Raw genomic sequence first — 23,164 nt, 5'->3', positions numbered from 1 at the left:
CTAATGGATTATGCATTATGAAAACAGCACACAAACGTTTAGTGGGGGGGGAGGGGGCTGTATCATTTTCAAGACCAACAATCTACTCTGCTGTGTAGGTTTTGTTCCAGGTAAACACTGAAAATTACACTGTCTCTCACATCAGCTTTCTGTGCATGGTTTGCTAACTATTACACTATTTTTGTAATGATTCATCCCATGCCCAGGTCAAAACATCATGCAATAAAGCATTTTTAATGACATTTTTAAACAATTAAATCAGACTGTTACCAGCTATCTGATTACTTTTGAAACTTTCAACCTGTCTGTCCTTACGCACATCCAGAGAGGATGGGGGGGGGAGAAAAATAGTTTGGTTAATAGTTGTCTGTAGATAAGTGCTGATATGTGTATATTCTGATTGTATACTTGCTTGCGCTTGTATAAGTTTTATAAAGGAATAAAGATTTAAAAAAAAAGAAAAGAAATTTTCAACCTGTCAAGTTGTATCCTCTCCTTTACAGCACGGCTGGTAAACTTGCAATAATAAATGTTCAAGCATGATCAGTCAGCTAAATCACTGGCTAAATCACTGTGGCTAAATCACTGGCTAGACTTTTTCTCCTGTACTGTACTACTAAATGCAAATGAATAAGTGGAACACGAAGGAAAAAAAAAGTTCTTTGTGAAATCTATAGTTACATTTTCAGTTAATTTATATTGGAGCCATTATCTCTTACTATTTTGGTATTGCTATCACAATCTGGTATGACAGACCCAGTCAACTTAGTATGCCAAAATAGGCATATAACATTCCTGTTTGATGAAAGGTATTAGCTCCAGAGCAAATTATATAAATGGTACTAAAAATACAGAACACTCAGGTTCTACCCCTTTTTGGACTCTGAAATGTATTGTCTTTTCACAGCACCTACTTCGCTATGGTCTCTGTTCCAATTTTCACTTTCTCTCGGTCTCTGTTAAATGTGTGAATCTGCATGATGGAAGCAGTTACAGGATCTTTGGAGAAATGCTGGAAAAAGCAAACCAAGGATGAAGAAGAAAATGCAGCTTTCAGAAGTGACTAATAAAAACAAACTACAAAAACATTCTTTAGTTTTATGTGTTGTTTTCTGAAACATGAAAATGCAACATATCAGTGCTTTTGTTTTACAGAAGAGAACAATTAGGTTCTTACCTTGCTAATATCTTTTCTAGTAAATAGGTGTGTCATTATGGACAGTAGGGTATTCTCTTCATGCTCGCAAGCTGTGCAGAAGGCATCCACTCCAAGTTTTCAACTCCACCTCCTTTTCCAGAGGGCTCTGCTGCCCCCCTTCATTTTGTACCAAAGCAGGCAATAGCCCTATATAAGAACAGATAAGAAGCAAATTTCTGCATCTCAATGGCCACGAATTTGGTCTTGGAGAATGAGATGTAGTGTCTGCATCTATGAGGCAAACTTGGTTCTTTCTGTTGCATAGAGCGTTTTGGACCCCTGTTCATTTACAAAAGTTAGATAGCTCTAAGTCTAATAGATGCTGGCATTGTAATCTAGAAGCGGGGACTTTGGATCATTTACTTTACTATTGTCCCTGTATTAAGATTTTTGGGAATTCAATTTGAACCCAAGTAAATTGTCTATTAGAAAACCATGTTGCATTATCTTATGATACTATTCTGTTCGGCATGTCTATGAAGAAAAAAAGTCAAATATCATCACATAAACTTTTATTAATCATGACAAGGGTTGCTATTCAGAATATTACTAATAATTGGAAAATTATACTAATCTTAATTATATGTTTTGGTGGAATTCACTATGTCATATTTTTAAGATGGAAAGAGCAATTGCTTTGCAGAAAGGGAATTATAATAATTTTATAAAGATCTGGGGGCCATTGGAAAGATATTGTAATGTGTAAACATCATTTTCCTTTGATAGATATATTTACATATAGGGGGGAAGGGGGTGGTTATGGAAACTTTACTAAATAATGTGTTTAGTTTATTTTTATGATATGTTTGATTGTATTCATTGAGGAAGGGTGGGTGGGACGGGTTATAATTTTTATGTTATTATGATTACAATAGAAACAATTTAAAGTGTTATATTGTTGTTATTAATGCTATATCCCTGTATACTTGCTGGAAGATTTTAAAATGAATAAAGAATTTAAAAAAAAAAAAGAACAGATAAGAAGGAGGGGTATGGGGAGACTCCACACACTATAAATCTGTTCTGCTCTGAAAGTATAACAAACATGTTAAACATTTTATTTGAACAATCAAAACATCGAAATAATCATACCAATCAGAAACATTTATGAAGCTCAAACATTCCCCCAATGTATTATAGCAATAGATTATTCTTCATACCTTTGAAGTCTATCATCAAAATCTCAGTTTTGGCTCTAACTTTCTGATTGAGACAATAGGCAGGCAGAGAAATAAGTGACAAAGCAGGGTTCCAGAATGACATCAGCAAGGTAAGAACCTAATCTCTTTTTCTAGTGCAATAGGCGTGTCATTCTGAACAGCAGGGACGTAAAAAAAGCAGTCCCAGAAATCTAGGGCAGGACCTCTGTGACTGCTTGTAACAACACTGAGGACCCAAAGACGGTGTCCTCCCATGCTGCCACGTCCACTCTAGAATATGTGCAGAGTGGACCAGGTGGCTACCCTACAAATCTCTCCAGGTGCAATCACCCAAGCATCTGGCCACAAAGAGGCTATGTTTTTTGTGGAATGTGCATTGAAGGACACTGGCAATTGCTTGCCACAGGTAATATATGCTGATGAGATGGTCATTCATATCCATCTTGAAATGGTAGCTTTAGAGGCCAGTCTATCGTGTCTAGCCTGATTGGTAAGCACAACAGATGATCAGACATTTGGAACTCATTGGCGACCTCTAAATAAAATAGGACACTCCTCATATCCAGCTTTCTCAGAATATGGTCTTTTTTCTTTGACTCTTTGGTCTGGAATACTGATAATCTTACCTCTTGATTGACAAAACACTGAAATGACTTTCAGCAAAAAGGACGGAACCATGTACAAGGGACACTCCCACCTCCTTGATCCTGAAGAACGGCTCCCTGCACAAAAGGGTCTGAAGCTCTAAGCTCTCCTTGCTGATGTAATGGCCACAAGGAAAAGGGTCTTGATAGTAAGATCCACCGAGAATGCCTCCTGAATAGGCTCATATGTAGCCTGACTGAAGACTTGCAAAAAACCACATTAAAGGTTCCACAATGAAAACAATTGTTTTACGGGTGATCTGAACCTCAGTGCCTCTTTTTTGAATCTGGCTATGTCAGGATGAGAAGCCAGGGGAGCTTTGCATTCACGGGCTCTGAAGCACGAGAGGCCCACCAGTTAGACCCTAAGAGACGCCACCACGAGACTTTTGTCAGGACCTGCTTGGAGGAATGTTAACACCACCGAGATAGAGCACTACATGGCTCTACCTTCTCCTTCATGCACCAGTGTTGAATAGTCTCCTATGCCTTAGTGTAAACGGAGGCTTCTTGGCTCTGAGGAGAATAGCAATGAATACCTCTGAGTAACTTATGTACTCTAATACCGCTGGCTTAGGAGCCATGCCGTAAGTTCAAAGCAATCTTGATCTTCTATGACAACTGGGCCCTCGAGATAGAAAACTGAACTACACCTACAGTCTGAGACGCCTGTCCCTCTGAAGACGCACTAGGTCCGTATACCATGGCCTGTGTGGCCAATCCGGTGTTACAAGGACCACTCTCCCAGGGTGGTTTGCTATTCTGTGAAGTATTCACCCTATTATGGGCCATGGAAGAAACATACAAGAATTTGCTCTTTGGCCATGGTTGGAAGAAACAGTCTACCTTCTTGTTCCTTGCCTTAAAGCCATCGGATCAAAATTTTGCTGACCCCATCAAAGAATGATGGACTGGAATGCTGTTGCAGATAACATCCATTCTCCTGGGTCTAAGGTTTGCCTGGTGAGGTAATCAGCCTTGACATTATCCACTCCCACTACATGTGTTGCAGAGATTACCGTAGGTGTAGCTCTGCTCATTGGAGCAATAAGTGGGCTTCCAGGCTCAGCTGCCCACTCTTGATGCCGCCTTGGTGACTTAAATATACCACCACTGTAGCACTATCTGAGAAAACTCAGATCGCCTGTCCTTCCAGACTCCTCTCCAGCTTCTATAACGCCAGATGAATGGTTTGAACTCCAGTCTGTTGATGGGCCACTTTCTCCAGAAGACTGATCACCACCCCTGTACTGGGCGTCCATTGCAATGGCCTCCCCAGCCAAATAAGTTATCCTGAGGGGCATGCCCGACAATAATGACTGTAGATGAGGCCATCAACCCATACTACGGTGGGATTCCAGAGTCCACGGGAGAGTCATTTGAAGGGAGTCTATTTGTGGAGACCACTGAGATAGTAGCATATAACTCTACGGGGCGACACTGTACTGCTAGGGGACTTCAACATGCCTGATGCAGACTGGAACACATTTTCAGCAACAACCAGCAGCAGCAGGAGGCTTTTGACCTCCATAAAAGGAGTACATCTCAGACAGATGGTAACGGAGCCCACTAGGGCCCAGGCGATCCTAGACCTGGTACTCACCAACGGGGAAAGCGTCTCAGAAGTCTCGGTGGGAGATACGCTAGCCTCCAGCGACCATAACATGGTATGGTTCAACCTTGGGAAAGGATCCCCTAAATCAATTACAAAAACAAAGGTGCTCAAATTCCAGGGCACCGACTTCGCACGCATGGGAGATTTCGTTCATCAGACGCTGCAGGACCAAGCAGAGACCGGCAATGTGGAAACTATGTGGTCATACCTGAAATCATCCATACACGAAGCAACTAATCGCTACATAAAATCGGTAGATAAACGGCAAAGAAACAACAAACCCCAATGGTTCACTGAAGAGATCTCGCAACTCATTAAGGAGAAGAAAAAAGCATTTCTTTCCTACAAACGTACGCAGAGAAGAGAAACTAAAGTAGAATATAAGACCAGATCTGCAGCGGTCAAAACAGCAGTTAGGGAGGCCAAACTTCGAGTGGAAGAAACTCTGGCAAAAAACATTAAAAAAGGGGACAAATCCTTCTTTAGGTATATCAGTGATAGGAAAAGGAACACAGACGGTATAGTACGCCTTAGACAACCGGACGGAAACTACGCGGTGGCAGATTCAGAAAAAGCAGAACTACTAAATGAATATTTCTGCTCAGTCTTCACCTGCGAAGCACCGGGACACCGACCACAGTTGATGATAAAACAAGACGTGGATGACCCGTTTCAGAATTTTGAGTTCACACCTGGGGATGTCTACAACGAACTGGCAAGGCTAAAGGTAAACAAGGCCATGGGACCAGACAATTTACACCCAAGAGTGCTCAGAGAATTGAGAGATGTTCTGGCGGAACCGTTGGCAGTGCTCTTCAATCTCTCACTAAGTACGGGGAAAGTTCAGTTGGACTGGTAAACAGCCAACGTCGTTCCTTTACATAAAAAGGGTTGCAAGGCTGAGGCTGCGAACTATAGACCGGTAAGCCTCACCTCAATAGTGTGTAAACTCATGGAAACACTAATTAAGTATAAATTAGATACGATCCTGAACGAGGAAGATCTCCGGGATCCCAGCCAACATGGATTCACCAAGGGTAGGTCATGCCAGTCCAATCTAATCAGCTTCTTTGACTGGGTAACAAGAAGACTGGACTCAGGAGAGTCTTTGGACGTCGTGTACCTGGACTTCAGCAAAGCGTTTGACAGCGTCCCACACCGCAGGCTGCTGAACAAGATGAAATCGATGGGATTAGGAGAGACTCTAACTGCATGGGTTAAAGATTGGCTTAGTGGCAGACTTCAGAGGGTGGTGGTTAACGGTACCCTCTCTAAAATGTCGGAGGTGACTAGCGGAGTGCCACAGGGTTCAGTCCTGGGCCCACTCCTCTTCAACATATTCATTGGGGATCTGACTCAAGGGCTTCAAGGCAAGGTAACCTTATTCGCTGATGACGCCAAACTATGCAATATAGTAAACGGCTATAATCTACAGAATGCTATGGAGCAGGACCTGCATACTTTGGAAAGTTGGTCCTTGATCTGGCAGCTGGGCTTCAACGCCAAGAAATGTAAGGTCATGCATCTCGGTAACGGAAATCCTTGCAGAACTTACACCCTGAATGGAGAAACTTTAACCAGGACTATGGCAGAACGAGATTTAGGAGTAATCATCAGTGCTGACATGAAAGCAGCCACTCAAGTGGAGAAGGCTTCATCTAAAGCATGGCAGATGATAGGTTGTATCAAGAGAAGCTTCGTCAACAGGAAACCTGAAGTCATGATGCCATTGTACAGAGCCATGGTGAGACCTCATCTGGAATACTGTATGCAATTCTGGAGGCCACATTACCGTAAGGATGTGCTCAGAATTGAATCGGTTCAGCGGATGGCCACCAGGATGGTCTCGGGGCTAAAGGGTCTCCCGTACGAAGAAAGACTGAGTAAATTGCAGCTCTACACTCTCGAAGAGCGTAGGGAGAGGGGAGACATGATTGAGACATTTAAGTACATCACGGGACAGGTGGAGGTGGAAGATGATATCTTTCTTCTCAAGGGACCCTCGACCACAAGAGGACATCCGCTCAAGCTCAGGGGAGGGAAGTTTCGTGGAGACACCAGGAAGTACTTCTTCACGGAGAGAGTGATTGAGCAATGGAACAAGCTTCCAGTGCAGGTGGTCAAGGCACGCAGCATCCCAGACTTCAAGAACAAATGGGATACCTATGTGGGATCCCTACGAGGTCATGCCAAGGGATAGGGTCACTAGGACTTGAATGAGCGGGTCAGTAGAGGGACAGTATAATTACAATTATACTTCAGGGGGTCAGTAGACTTAAGAGGGTGGGTAAATAGTGTGGGCAGACTTGATGGGCTATAGCCCTTTTCTGTCGTCATCTTTCTATGTTTCTATGTTTCTAGCACATTTGGAGAGGGTACATGTGAGCCTTTGCCCAAGTGATTACATCTATAGTGGCCGCCATAGAGCCCAGCACTTGAAGATGGTGCCAAGCAGACGGAAGCTGGCTTGGCTTAGCAGGGTTTAAAAAAGGTTTGGATAATTTCCTAAAAGAGAAGTCCATAGGACATTATTGAAATGGCTTGGGGAAATCCACTACTTATTCCTAGGTTAAGCAGCATAAAATCTGTTTAACTACTTGGGATCTGGGTTAGCTACTGTTGGAAACAGGATATTGGGCTTGATGGACCTTCAGTTTGTCCCAGTATGGCAATTCTTATATTCATATGTTCTTGGCCATCAGTTCCATTATCTGGGTGCAAAGCTTCTGTCTGTGTGCTTCTGGAAGATAAACTGAGCCTTCTACTGTGTTAAATAGCACTCCCAGGTATTCCAGGGAATGGAATGGAACCAGTTGGCTCTTTTAAAAATTCACTATCCAGCTGAGGCTCTATAAGACCTGGACCACTTGAGCCACTGCTTGTTCTCCTTCCGAGAACGACGGAGCCCTGATTAGACAGTAGTCCAGATATGGGTGCACTTATAACCCTCCCTCTAGAGATGCGCTGCTGCTACCACCATCATCATGTGCAGGGTGCTATTGTTAATCCATAGGAGAGCGCCGAGAACTTATAATGTCTCTCTAGCACATAGAATCTCAGGAATTTACTTTAGTCGGATTCAAGCTCCGCAAAATTTACCCTGCCGCGGCCTGCATAGAAAGAAAATCAGACTCAGATAATAATTAGAAGAACGGTGCGGTGCTTCCCACAGCGCCGGAACAAACATGTCCCATCTCATGCGCACTGCTATAAACCGGCACCTGCACAATCAGCTGCACATGGCCGCGACAAACATCGATGAAAGAGAGCCTCGGAATATAACCCTCCCTGTAGAGATGCGCTGCTACCACCATCATCACGTGCAGGGTGCTATTGCTAATCCATAGGAGAGTGCCGAGAACTGATAATGTCTATCTAGCACATAGAATTTCAGGAATTTACTGTATTCCAGAAATATAGGAATGTGGAGGTAGGCTTCCTTCAGGTCTAGGAAAGCTAGAAATTCCCTGAAGCCACCACTGGAATAACTGTATGGTTTGCATGCAAAAGCGTGGAACCTTCAGGGCCTCGATGTGTGCAAGATCCAGAATGGGTCTCCAATCTTCTGAGCCTTTCTTGGGAACTATGAAGTATAAGCAGTATCTGCCTGAGCCCAATTCTTTTTGTAGCACTGGCTCTATGGCCTGAATTTCTACAAGGCTCTATGGCCTGAATTTCTACAAGTTACTAAGACTCTGCATGATTTTTCTGGGTGCCCCACCGGAGAGGCCACAAACTAGCCTGTTAGAGGAAGGGCAAACTTAAGATTATACTCTCCCCGAATGATCTCCAGCACCCAGCGGTCTGATGAGATCTGCTCCCAGGTCTCCGCATACTCCTCCTATCTTCAAGTGGAAGACTTCGGACTTGGCACCATTGTGCCTTCTTGGAGAATGAAATGGAGCGAGAACCTGTGGTTTGGCTTTACCTAGGCCCTGATCTCAGAGATGAGACGCCACCAGAGTACCGACAAAAGCACCTGTAATTAGGAAAATTAGACCGTCAGAACATCTAGAGGCTGTGTGTCTGCTATCAGGCACAGAATTTGGTTGGCGATCTGCCACGCTAGCCATCAGATCATCCAGACCCTTTCCGAACAACATCTGTCCTTTGAAAGGAAGTCTGCAAATAGTAGCTTTGGAGGAGGAATCCCCTGCCCACTGCCTGATCCAGAGATTTCTGCTGAAATCGAATAAGCTGAGACTTTGACCAAGACTCTGATGATGTCATAGCAATCATTGGCTAATTCACCCCTGCCAGCAAAAGTTGGGGCAAAGGCTCGCCCTCTGCCAGACTTCTACCTCGGCAGCCCGCTCGGGAGAGGCGTGCGAGCACCGCTCCGCCCCTCCCCCTGATCCAGCAGGGAGAGAAAAAAGAGAGCTTGCAGCAGCGGGCCGACTTCTACCTCAGCAGCCCGCTCGGGAGAGGCGTGCGAGCACCGCTCCGCCCCTCCCCCTGATCCAGCAGGGAGAGAAAAAAGAGAGCTTGCAGCAGCGGGCCGACTTCTACCTCGGCAGCCCGCTCGGGAGAGGCGTGCGAGCACCGCTCCGCCCCTCCCCCTGATCCAGCAGGGAGAGAAAAAAAGAGAGCTTGCAGCAGCGGGCCGACTTCTACCTCGGCAGCCCGCTTGGGAGAGGCGTGCGGGCACCGCTCCGCCCCTCCCCCTGATCCAGCAGGGAGAGAAAAAAAGAGAGCTTGCAGCAGCGGGCCGACTTCTACCTCGGCAGCCCGCTCGGGAGAGGCGTGCGAGCACCGCTCCGCCCCTCCCCCTGATCCAGCAGGGAGAGAAAAAAGAGAGCTTGCAGCAGCGGGCCGACTTCTACCTCGGCAGCCCGCTCGGGAGAGGCGTGCGAGCACCGCTCCGCCCCTCCCCCTGATCCAGCAGGGAGAGAAAAAAGAGAGCTTGCAGCAGCGGGCCGACTTCTACCTCGGCAGCCCGCTCGGGAGAGGCGTGCGAGCACCGCTCTGCCCCTCCCCCTGATCCAGCAGGGAGAGAAAAAAGAGAGCTTGCAGCAGCGGGCCGACTTCTGCCTCAGCGGCCCGCTCGGGAGAGGCGTGCGAGCACCGCTCTGCCCCTCCCCCGAGCCAGCGGGGATAGCACTGGGAGTTTTCAGCACTGGGAGAACGGCGCGCCCAGAACTGAGCCTGCAGTCGGCAGAGTCCTTTTTTTTCTTTCAGTTTCATCCGGGCCGCTTCTACTCAGACCCTCGGTGTACACCCACGGCTGCAATCGGCAGCAAAGTATTGACTCGGGGTAGGCTCCTCCACGGAGCCTACAGTGAAACCGCCCCCTCTAATCCGGGCGTGAGAGCCAGCTCCACCCCCCCCTCGGCGATACCATTTATCTGCCAGAGAGAACGGCGCGCAGCCGCTCTGCGCGCCGGCTAAGCAACTGAGCGAAAAGCCCAAATCCGGAACAAACAATAAGTACTCCTTACAGTTAGAATCTGCATGTTTAGTCTATATATACAACCATATATATTGCCGATTCAGTACGTATTGCCAGCATGTACAGCCGGATAACGCATGTTCATTAGGTATAATATGTAACCGCATGTTGTAACCGACTATTGCATGAATAGCCTGCAGTTAATGCATGACCAATTATTGCATGACCAATCACTGTCTATTTTACTGCACAACCAATTACTGTCTGTTACTGTATGACTGGGTACTACTTGTACACTCAGCCACAGCTGTCTTACCCCTATACTTAACCTGTTTCCACTATATACCGTATGATTACCCCCCTACCCAGATATAAGCTTTAACCACTTACACTCCGCAAGCTATCCCCATACCTAACCTGTTCCCCCTTTTCAACTCAGTTCCTCACACTAATACACTGTCTACTCAACCAGTTTCATTCTACCTTTACCCATTTCTATTGCTCGCTGACTACCTCACCCAGTCAGGCACTCCTCACAACCCAAGCCGCACACCCTATCACACAACATGGCAATCTTCAATAAACAACAACTACTATTAGGGATACTATACCTATTATGCTCTAAATGCTGGGGCAATGAAGACAAACCCCCCCAACCTATGCACACCTACCCTATCTCCTGGCTCAGGCCAGTCAAACTAACTAAGCCCTCCAACCCTCTCCAACTCCTACACAACCAGCCAAAACAAGACCTTCATCAGATCACAGTTCTAAACACCACCCGCAAACCTCACAGGAACAAGATCTGCAACAGAAACACAAAAAAACTAACATATTCTGAAATCCCTACAGCAAACAGTCACGAAAACATTAAGGGATACTACCTAAATACCCGTTCCGTGAGAAACAAAGCCCACATAATATATGATTGGATACTACAAACAAAACCGGACCGCCTGTTTCTGACAGAAACATGGATGAACTCCGACACTGACACTATCATGAAAGAAATCCTACCTCAGGGATACAAAATCATCCCACTATCAAGAAACTGGAAAAAAGGAGGAGGACTTGCGATCATCCTAAAAGAACACTTCAACTACATCAAGATCGACTCCAAATCGTCAGAAAACCTTGAAATACTAACTTGCAAAATCACTAACACACAGTTAGAAGAATCATTAATTACAACTTTGTTCTATATCCCACCAAAAAAATGGTCAAACGCTAAAGAGGAATTCACCGAATTCCTTACCTTATCCACCCTAAAAGGATCTTATAACCTGCTTCTGGGAGACATCAATACTCACCTAGAGCAAAAGACTAAACCAGAAATAACTGAAATCGCCAACTTCCTAATGTCACTGGACTTTCCAAACCCAGACGCAGAAATAACCCATGAAAAAGGACACAAACTAGACTTAATCACCTTCTCCCACAAAGAAACAATAGATCCCAAAATACAATATTACCCAGGACCCTGGGAAAAATGCATCTGGTCAGACCACTACATTGGCAAATTCAATCTACACTGGCTAAAACAGAATACACAGCAAAAACACAAAAACGTCAACACGAACACAATAACCAGCCGGGGCATTATTAACCCAATCGAATTTTGGACCCACTACGAGTTACATCCCACAACCAAAGAAATTCAGAATTTCCCTACAAGATGGGAAACTTACAGCAAAGAACTCCTAGACCAAATAGCACCATATAAAACATACAAAAAGAGAAATAGACCGCCAAATGAATGGTTTGACAGTGAACTACTAACCACCAAACAGGAACTAAGAAAATTGGAGAGAATCTGGCTAAAAACAAACAAAGAATCAGACAAGACAAACTGGAAACAAAAAATGAAAATATACAAAAATCTGATCAAAGAAAAACGCACTAAGCATTATGCGAAAAAAATTGGTACCTCAAAAATAAACAGCAAAGAATTGTTCAAACTAGTAAAAACAATAACCGATACAACACAAATACTGAAAAAGGACAATGAGCCCACCCCATCGGCACAAACCCTAGTCAACTACTTTAAAAATAAAATCGCGGAGTTAAGAGCAACTCTACCCACAACCACAACAAATGCTCTTCATTACCTCGAACCCCATGACCAAGACACCAGAGTAGACATGATATGGGACCACCTCGACTACCCTGACTGGCATCAGTTCCTAAACTTATTCAATAAGTACACCAAATCTAACTGCCTACTTGACGCATGTCCCCCAAAAATCATGACAGTTGCCCCTCCAGAATTTAAAAAGGAACTATTCGCATGGCTAACATCCGCCCTCACAAGCGGAACATTAAACAAAAAAATGGGTCACATACTAATCACTCCAATCCCCAAAGATCGGAAAACCTCTTCAGCTCTGACATCCAATTTCAGACCCATAGCAAGCATTCCCCTCTTCACAAAGATACAGGAAGGATTGGTCAACCTTCAACTAGTAAACTACCTGGATAAATTTAACATCCTTAGTGAACACCAATCAGGATTCAGGAAAGGATACAACACAGAAACTGTCTTAGCCTCCTTACTGAATCACCTTTATGATCTCTTTAGCAAGGGCAAAAGCGCACTGATCCTACAATTAGACCTCAGCAGCGCGTTCGACTTGGTAGACCATGAAATCATGCTGCTGTGCCTTGAAGTAATGGGAATCTCTGGAAAGGCAAAGAAATGGTTCCAAGAATTCCTAATAAACAGATCCTACCAAGTAATCAGCAACGAAAACTACTCCAAACCATGGAAAAACCCTTCAGGCGTACCTCAAGGTTCCCCCCTATCGCCCACCCTTTTCAATATCTACATTGCCTCCTTAGGTCTCCTCCTACAAAAACTCAACTTAATACACTACATTTACGCAGACGACATATCCATTCTAATCCCCATAAATGACATCACAAAAGAAATTGTAGACAACCTCTCTAACATAATGACAGAAATTTACAAATGGACCACTAATTTCAAACTAAAACTAAACGCAGAGAAAACAAAAGTCTTTCTGGCTAGTCCTAATGACAAAATCACGAGAACATCGATAAAAATAAACAATCACGAATATCCAATTTCCAAAAACATAAAAATACTCGGTATCACCCTAGACACTCATCTAACTATGACTGACCACACAAACTCACTAGTGAAAAAATGTTTTTACACGCTATGGAAACTAAGGACCATAAAAAAATACTTTGACCCGACGTCATTCAGGTTGCTGGTACAGGCACTGATCCTATTCATTCTTGACTACTGCAACATCATCTACCTGGGCATCCCACTAAAAACAATAAAAAAACTGAGATTAATACAAAACACCGCCGTTCGCCTAATTTTCGGACTAAGAAAAAACAATCACATCAGCCCCTACTATAAAAAACTGCATTGGCTTCCAATAGATGCGCGAATACTATTCAAATTTGCATGCACCTGTTTCAGGCAAGCCTGGGGACTAGCACCTTCATACCTGCAAACTCACTTCATCCTGCACAACCCCGCACGAGCAACCAGAAACAATAACTTCTTTGCATACCCAAAGATTACAGGCTGCAGCTACAAATCATTCCTGGACAGAACCTTTAAGTTCCAAGCAAGCAGACAGCAAGTTTGGCTGAAAAACTACATAAACGAACCCAATCTGTCTTACAGTGCCTTCCGTAAATTGATCAAAACCGCCCTATTCGCTAAATTCGTTGACTAAAACTGTCCCCTTCCTCACGAGGACCCTCCCTCACTAGGACTCCCCTCCCCTTAAACGCCTTTTTCTTCCTCTCAAGAAGCTCCTCACCTATCCAGATTTCCTCTACTCATAGAACTCCTACTCATATGTAAGCTCTAAAGTATTCAGGTATTCATTACCCATAGAACTCCAATTAGCACGTTAGTTTCCCATTAGACTATTATATTGTATTAGACACATTGCATGGTATTGTATCTAGTCTTATTTTATTGTATTGTATTTAGACTCACTGTATTGTACTGTACTATTTTGTATTGTATTGTATGTAGACTTATTGTTTTGTATTAAGACCTTTTGTTATTCGCTGAATGTCCAGCCTTCTTACAATGTAAACCGCCTAGAAGTCGCCTGACTATGGCGGTATAGAAAAATAAAGTTATTATTATTATTATTATTATGATCCAGAGATTTCTGCTGAAATCGAATAAGCTGAGACTTTGACCAAGACTCTGATGATGTCATAGCAATCATTGGCTAATTCACCCCTGCCAGCAAAAGTTGGGGCAAAGGCTCGCCCTCTTCCAGAGTGAGCCCATGCATCTTGGTATGACAAGTGCATTGCACAAAAGAGGCAGCTGCAGCTACCTTGATCCCTAAGGCCAAAGCTTTGAACTGTCTTTTTAGGACCACATTCACTCTGTGATCCTGTGTATCCTTTAGTACCATGCCTCCCTCACTTGGTAGGACATGCGCTTGACTACCCGAGCAACTAAGGAATGCACCTTTAGGCTGTATCCTATGGCACAGGAGTGTCAACATATGTTCACCCAGCCTGTCATTGTTTTGACTACCTTTAGAGAACCCTCAGGAGCATTCCAGTGCTCCGCAACTAAAATATATCAGGATGCCAGGGAAAAGACATAGGTTGTGCTCGTACTTTGCTCAAGATAATCAGAGTGGAAGGGGCCTGTTGGGAAACTCCTGCAGGGAGTTTCAAGTTTATTAAAAGTTTGTTGTACACGCAATATCAAATACTTCAATGCGTATGACAATTTAAAATGAGGCGGCAAAAATAAAACAATTTATACAAATAAACATACAATGTATATACACAAGTAATTAGCGATACAAAGGGAAGAGGGGTGAACTACAATCTTTAAAGAAAGTAAGAATACATTTAAGGAGTCAGTAATAAGCTCTAAAGGAACCAAAGGCTTAAACAGCTGGCATACTGTGGTATCCTCGAGAGTCCCTACTGCTTCCTATGCACTCGCTCCGCTTGCAATCCTATATCGCCCAGCAGGGAAGACTCACTCTGCAACATCAAGGGCATAAGGACTGATCACTCGCTTTCCAAGTCCCTGTCAGAGTGGTCCCCAAGGTCCTGGACAGCTTCTGCCAATGACCCTGATGTGGCCTAGGGGCACAAGCTCCCTTACGCGATCCCTAGCTTGCCCCCAGACCTTTTATGAGGATTTCTGCTATTCAAAGAGGCTCGCTACATCAAATTAACAAATTTAGGCAGCTCTGAGTTTCTTTTAGGTAACTCCGCCTTAAGTTTCTTGGGCTTTGAAGCTTCCCCGCTCTTACACTTAGGTATGCCGCTGGTCCGTGTCTCCAGGAAAGATTTTCTCCTGAGGAAACAGGCCCCCCAAAAGGTTCCTCAGCTCTAGAGATCAAAGAGGAGACTAAGCCCGACGCTTCCACCTCTTCTTCACGTGCTATGCAGCACGTGGCACAAGAGCGCTCCTCTGGCAGCCATCCAGCAATTCTGGCATGAAGTAGGGATAAAAGAGCCTGAAGACTCCAACCCTGCCAATTTTGAGGCAAAACTCTTTATTCATTTTATGTTTAACATCAAGTGCACAGAAAGTAACAACAATTTAACTAATACATCACTTGAAATTCCACAAACATTCTCAATAAATAAAATTTATCCCCTTCCCTTCCACCAAACTAATATTAAATAATACAAAACAAGGTGATTTGAATGATCTGGAGACTGAAAAAAAAAAAAATCTGAATATTTAAGATGACCACTGCGGCAGCATTTTAGAATCAAAACCCCCAAAATCCCTTCACTAAAAGTTAAAAAAAACAACCCCAAACCTCTGAAAAACAGGATTTTAGAGAAGGACGGCCCTATAGGATGTGGCAGAAACCTCCAAAAATAGATTTTTCTGAACCCCCTTCCCTCTGATTTTGCCCATAGGCTATAACAGCCTTACGCAATGTCCCATCTGCTTTGAAGATCCTGCAGCCTGCCTCAGCTCTAACTTGTAGCTGGATCTGAAAGAAAAGACCTTACTTCAATCAGCCTGTCCTCCAAACGCCAAAATCCTCAGGCTGTCAGTCCAACCGAAGTCAGTCTGACCCTCAACTCCCTGCAGAACCTCGCACACGAAGGGAGGGAGGCAAAATCACAGCTGGCACCCTGAAAAGCCTTCTGCAGATGCCTAATAGACCACCCTCAAACCCCTGTGACTCAGTAGGCGAGCTAAGCAACTAGGGATATGGACCCATGCTCCACAAAGATTTCTGCAGGCTGGCCAAACAGGTCCCCAAGGGATTAACCTGCCTTCAGACCAGTCTTCTTCTTCTCCAGGCAGGCAGAGCTTTCTGCCACACTGGGGAGCTCTGGAGCACTGAACGCCGTGAAAAAAACCACCGAAAATAGTAAAGAAATATATAGAGCAGATCAGAAATACACCTTCCGGCTTGTGTGCAGAAGGAAAAACTGAAATGGGCAGCAGAACCCTATGGAGAAGGAGGTGGAGTTGAAAACCAGAAGTGGATTCCTTCTGCACAGCTTGTGAGCATGGGAAGAATACCCCACTGTCCAGAATGACACACCTATTGCACTAGACACCTACTTATGATGAACAACTTTCAACTACTGCAAAATGCCCCAAATTCCATTCGCTTGACAGGAAATAAAAATGAGCAGACTTTCCTTTGTTAGCAGCAAGTCCAGACAAGGCCAATTTATTGTAAAATTTCTAGATCTTGCACTACACAGAGTAGAGAGTGACAAACTGAATCTGTGACCAAAATTTCCCGCACAGTTTTGGCCAAAACTGAAACCGATATGGCATGTCCCCACTCCCGACAGAAAGATCCCCTCCAACCAAAAACACTGCCCTCCCACCACCCATAGGCTTTCCCCAGGTGTACCTTAAAAGCCCTGCTAGTCTAGTGGCCAGGGTGCAGCAGCCATTTTAAATGCAGAGCTAGCATGGGCAGGAGCAATTGGGGATAACTCCTGCCCTAACTAGACCATCACGGCTTCTAGGGTAGGCCTGGGGAGGGCCTAAAGTTGGTGGGAGGGCAGCACTTTTGGTTAGGGGGAGGGTAGGAATGGAGAATGGTCACTACTTTTGGTGGAGGGGAGGGCAGTTTCAGCCACAAATGCACTGACATTTTCAGCCAAATTTAAAATATGGCCAAATACAATTTTGGGCCAGTTTTGGCACTAAAGCCAAGACCAAAATTCAGTTGCCTCCGACACAGTTAATTCATAACAGGAAAGGTAAAGCAGCCAAGTTTATTTGAATTCTGTGTAGTTGGAGTTAGCATAAGAAAGAAAAAAGCATGGTGAACAGATTATAATCACATAATTGTCTGCAATAATGTGCTTACAAGAAGAATTGCTTCTCTGAGGTGTGCTTCCCGCTGTTCTTTTGTCAAGGTGGCTCCAGTCAATGGGCATTTGAAGTAAATACCAGATACTGAGAGATTAGCATGATGTTTCTCAGCTGACATCACAGGACCCTGAAGAAAGAGTTGAAATCAGTACCTAAGGGGAAGAGAATATTTCTGTAGAAGGTGGCAAAAGAAAGCTCAAAAGTTCAATGGCCACCTACAAATAAGTTAAATCAATTTTAATAGTACTGTACTGTTTTTCCTGTAATCACTGCTTCTCCTTGAATTATTAAGGAGAGCCTACTGGGAAATAGTCCAGTACAGGATCAAATGAACTGTGAAAGTTTCAATCCTGAAGTATTTTGAACACTTACACAATAGAGATATTACTTATGTACTAAAAAACTTCATGTCTTCTTTATACAGTACTATATTTTCTTGAGATTGAGACTTTCAGACCTTAAGTTACTGAGAGACCCACACTAAACCTCTTCAAGTACAGTTTTTACCTTGTGACCAACAGAGGCTTCTGACTCATGTACAGCTGCTTCTGCCTCAAGCTCCTTCTTCACTAACAAAAAAACAAAACACTACATTAATCACAGCCAACCTGGAAAAGACCATAGTAGAGAGTAATACTAGGATGCAACTGTTTACTCATATGTATAAAATAAATTTTATGGGTTTAGTATGCTTACCTTGGGCTTTGATAACATCATAGGATGTAAGGGGCTTGCATTTGGCTTGGTTCTGCTCCATCCTAGCCATAGCTGCAGCAGCAGCTGCAACCTGAGCACCATCTTTGGGTGCTGAGCGGAGTTTTGGGGTCTCACTTGTCAGCTTCTCATTGGAGACTTTATCCCTGAATGGAGACAGAACATGACTATGAGAACCCATAAGAAAATGAGACCAAGTTGAGGAGCAATCATGAGAATGAATTACTACAACACAGCAATTCTAGGCACTGCAGACCTATATATTAGGTAGTCAGTTGGTGTCTTGATGGAACCTCTGAAAATTTAAGATTAGCCAATGTGGCTCCTAATATTCAACAACATAACATAACATCGTATTTATAAACTGCAAAACCGTAAGTTCAATGTGGTGAACAAAAGATTAAAAATAACATAACCTAAGGATGATTTAAATTAGTTTGCTAAATATTTTGAACAAAAATCAAAAAGTACATGAAGCTCTATATATTGCTACTGTTCTCTGTCAAGACCTCCTAGGTCCTGAAAAAGGAACCACCATTTATTGCAACTAAACAGAAAATTACAGCAGATTTTTTTTAAACCTCCAGCAGATTTTTATAACATACAGCTATCCAGTCTGTCCATTCATATCATCAATTATTTCTGCCTCTCTCTTAGAAATCCTCCTTGTTTGTCTTTGACTTAAGAAAAGTACAATACCATCATTATCTCCACTACTGAAAGTTTAGGTTCTCTCCAAGATAATCTTGTTTATTAATATACACAGGAGTCCGTAAATTAGGTGATCAATCCATGCTCACGAACCACTTGCAGAAGGGTGTCAATCACATCTTTCAGAATAGCTCTCTCTTCAGTTTATACCAAAGCAACTGAGCTCCACTGTATCAGGAGAAAAGAGAAGGAGGGACACTGGGAACTTCCCCGGAAATAACATACATTTCTGTTCTGCTCTGTAACTCATGAATAAGAACAATCATTAGCATGAAATTGCAACACAGACGTATCAATGAACCAACCTGCTGTGTGCAACTAGCACTAACACATAAGAAATTTCAAAGCTCTGTAACTCCATACTTTATTAATCTAATCTAATCTAATCTAAACCTTAGGTTTGTATACCGCATCATCTCTACATTCGTAAAGCTCGACACAGTTAACAAGAGTTAGGGTAGAAAGGAACTCCAGTGGGGGCAAAAAGAGGAGAAAAGAATTAGAGGACTAAAATGACCAGAGAGGGAGGAGGAGTTACATTTTTGAGAATAACCAGGTTTTCAGATGTTTACGGAAGAGTTGGAGAGAGCTCTGAATCCTGAGAGGGGAGGTAAGGTTGTTCCAGAGCTCAGTGATTCTGAAAGGGAGAGAGGAGCCGAGTTTTCCTACAAGGGAAACGCCTTTTAGCGAGGGAAAGGAAAGTTTCATTTTTTGGGTGGATCTGGTGGAATTAGGGTTGGAGGAGTTCCAAGCGAGAGGGATGAGGGGAGGGAGGATGCCGTGTAGGATCTTGAAAGTGAGGCAGGCACATTTGAAGTGGACTCTGGAGATTATTGGCAGCCAGTGGAGCTTGGACAGAAGCGGTGAGACATGGTCGAATTTGCTTTTTGAGAAGATAAGCTTGGCAGCGGTATTCTGAATCCGCTGGAGTCTTTGAAGGTTTTTCTTTGTTAGGCTTAGGTAGATAGAGTTGCAGTAATCCAGTCTGGAAAGGATGGTGGATTGTACTAGGACGGCGAAGCAGGATCTCACTTTCCGTAGCATGTGGAGGCTGAAGAAACATTTTTTTACTAGGGAGCTGAAGTGATCATTGAGGGAAAGTGTAGAGTCAATGATGACTCCCAGAACTTTACTTGAATATTCCAGATGTAAAGTGGGGCCCGAGGACAGTGAGATGGAGGTGGGCAGTTGGTCCAGTTTTGGGCCGAGCCAGAGAAGTTTTGTTTTAGATTAGTTCAGTTTCATCTGCACAGTGTGAGCCCAGGATTGAAGGTTCAATATGCATGAGGTTATGTTCGCCGAGAGGTTTGTGAGGGTTCGGTCCGTCTCGAGGAGGACAAAGATGTCATCTGCGTAAGTGTAGAGCAGGGGTACCCACACTTTATGGGCTTGCGAGCTACTTTTATAATGACTAAGTCAAAATGATCTACCAACAATAAAATTTAAAAAAAAACACAAAGCACACTGAAAGGCAAAGAAAATGTTAATTATTCATATTCCGGGTTTTATCAAAGAGGTCACGGCAGATGACTCTATACAATGTCACCTCAGTAACAAAATACAAAAATAGACAAATACACCCCCTCCCTTTTTACTAAACCACAATAGTAGGTTTAGCACAGGGAGTTACGCTGAATGCCTCGTGCTGCTCTCAATGCTCATAGGCTCCCTGCGCTAAAAAACGCTATTGTGGTTTAGTAAAAGGGAGCCATAGTGCAAAATATAGACAGCAGATATAAATTCTCAAAACCGACACATTTTAATCACTAAATTGAAAATAAAATCATTTTTCCTACCTTTGCTGTTTGGTGATTTCATGAGTCTCTGGTTGCACTTTCTTCTTCTGACTGTGCATCCAATCTTTCTTCCTTTCTTTCAGCCTCCTGTATGTTTCCTCTCCTCCAGACCTCATTCTCTCCCCCAACTTTTTCTTTCTGTCTCCCTGTTCCCCCTTCTTTCTGTCTCCCTGTCTGCCCCCTTTCTTTCTTTTTCCATGCCCTCCCCCAAGCCACTCGGTTTGCTGCCACCGCCATCGGGGAACAGCCCCCAAGCCACCGCCGTCCCAAGCTTTCCCTGCAGAAGCGTCACGCTGACCAGCATTCCGCTCCCTGATGTCAATTCTGACGTAGGAGAGGAAGTTCCGGGCCAACAAGGCATTTCTCCTCATTCCATCCAGCCTGAGCCCCATCTCTCCTTGATCCAGCATTTCCCTTCTGTGTCTGTCAGAATTACCATTCCACCTATTTTCCAGCATCACCTTTCTTTGTGTCCATCTCACCTATATCCCTATCTCACCACTTTTTCAGAATCTTCATTTGTCTCTATCCTTGTCTTTACCCCATGTTCACCATTTGCCCTTTCAATGTCTTTATCTCCCCCCCCACACTTTTTCAGCATTACTTCTATGTCTCTATTTCACCTCCTCTTCATGTCCCCTCTGTATCTCTATCCTTATTCAGTAGGTCCTGCTTACTCTTTCCCTTCTTTGTGTCACTATCTCCATTTTCAGCTTTCCCCCCTTTTCCTTTGTTAATGCACCCTGTAGCCAGAATCTTTCCACCTTCCCTCCACTCCGGCCCAGCATGAAATATTTCCTTTTGTTTCCCTCCCCTCTCTCTCTCTTTCTCTCTCTCTTCTGCTCCCTCACCCACGAGTCCTGCATCTGGCCCTCTCCCTTCTACCTGTACCTGGCAAAATCCCCCTGCTCAGCGGTCTCTTAAGCAACTCGTCAGCAGCGGTGATCAAGACAAGCTGCCGTCTTCGAGGCCTTCCCTGTACGAGTCCCGCCTTTATAGAAAAAGGAAGTTGAAACAAGCGGGACTCGCAGAGGGTAGGCCCCGACGTCAGAAGCTTGTGTCGATCGCTGCTGATGAGTTGCCGAAGAGAGCTGCGGAGCAGGGGGTGTGGCCGGAAGCAGGTAGAAGGGAGAGGGCTGCTGGAAGAGGTAGAAGTTCCGGAGTATGACACCGACCCGGGCCAGGATGATTTCTTTTTCAGGCTGTTGCTGCTGCCGCCGCCACGCCACCACACCCCCCCCTCCCCGAAATGACAAAAACAGCCTAATGCCCGGCATCAGCGTCTTTGACGTCGGGGAGAGGAAGGCTGATAGGCCCGGTAGATCGGGACGGCAACACGAGTCTATCACAAAGCTCGGGATGGGCTCTGCGATCGACTCGCGATCGACGCGTTGGGCACCCCTGGTGTAGAGTGTTTCGAGGGGGAAGAGGTGGAGGAGTTTAAGGGAGGACATATAAATGTTGAAAAGGATAGGAGAGAGAGGTGAGCCTTGCGGGACTCCACAGATCGGGTTCCAGGGGGAGGAGGATGTGCCCTTCATGTTGACTATGTAGGAGCGGGAGCGTAAGAACTTCGAGAACCAGTCAAGGACTGTGGAGTTGATGCCTGTTTCAGTGAGTTGGTAAATTAGAATATCATGATGTACGACATCAAAAGCTGCAGAGAGGTCGAATTGGAGAAGGACGGCGAATTTGTTGCGAGAATGGAGATATTGAACTTTTGAGATTAAGGAGGTCAGAAGGGATTCGGTGCTGAAATTGGGACGGAAGCCGTATTGGTAGGGTTGAAGAATGGTGAATTTCTCATAGTAGGAGGAGAGTTGAGTGGATATGGACTCTAGCATCTTGGGAAGAAGGGGAATGTTAGCTATTGGATGTTAGCTGGATGGTAGAGCGGGGTCTAGCTCAGGTTTTTTCAGTAGTGGGGTTAGGGAGATATGGCCCATTTCTGGGGAGAAGAGACCCGAATGGAGGGCAAAGTTTATGAGAATGGTAAAAGATGAGATGACCTGGGGGGGAGTGTTCTCGTAAAGGTAGGAGGGGATAGGATCCAAGGTGCAGTTACAGGATTTCAGTTTGAGGCAGAGATTATAGACCAGGGATTCGGAAACAAGTTCGAAGGAAGACCAGGATCTGTCAGCTGGGATAGGATAGGAGTCTGTTAGGAGTGGGTTGGGGTCGATTGGAATCAGGGATTTGTAGGAGATTGCAGGTGGGATGGAGCGCCTCAAGGTGGAGACCTTATTGTTGAAGAACTGTTCTAGAGAGTCAGCTGAGGGGGAGGAGGGAAGGATGGAGTCATTTTTGGAGGTTAAGGAACGCCAAATGTTAAACAATGTGCAACTTTGATTGTTGGATTTAGAGATTTTGTCTCCGTAGAAGTTTTTTCTTGCTTTTTTTAGAACGGTATTGTAGACTTTGATGTTGACCCTCCAGGAGAGTTTGTCTGTAGGGGATTTCGATTTTTTCAATTTTTGTTCCAGAGCACGGCATTTCTGCTTCAGTTCTTTGTGGTATGGGAGGTACCAAGGGGCCTTTTGGGAGTAGGAAATGGTTTTAGTGGAGAGAGGGGCGAGGGAGTGGAAGGTGGACTCGGAG

General features: G+C 44.4%; 1 protein-coding gene across 2 annotated transcripts in view; it reads right to left on the bottom strand.

Moving 5' to 3' along the window:
• UBXN6 (UBX domain protein 6) overlaps positions 1-23,164 on the bottom strand; it is an 85,325-nt gene that overhangs the window by 56,774 nt on the left and 5,387 nt on the right. For both annotated transcript variants that reach the window (XM_033957217.1, XM_033957216.1), the window contains exons 2-5: positions 18,042-18,205; positions 17,853-17,914; positions 17,341-17,472; positions 915-1,012 (exon numbers count right to left, since the gene is read on the bottom strand). In XM_033957217.1, the coding sequence (XP_033813108.1) occupies positions 915-1,012; positions 17,341-17,472; positions 17,853-17,914; positions 18,042-18,205 (456 nt within the window). The remainder of the gene's footprint in view (positions 1-914; positions 1,013-17,340; positions 17,473-17,852; positions 17,915-18,041; positions 18,206-23,164) is intronic.

This window comes from Geotrypetes seraphini, chromosome 8 (assembly GCF_902459505.1).
Source record: "Geotrypetes seraphini chromosome 8, aGeoSer1.1, whole genome shotgun sequence".
NCBI lineage: Eukaryota > Metazoa > Chordata > Amphibia > Gymnophiona > Dermophiidae > Geotrypetes > Geotrypetes seraphini.
Note: the sequence above shows the minus strand (reverse complement) of the source record. Positions and strands in the feature narration are given on the sequence as shown.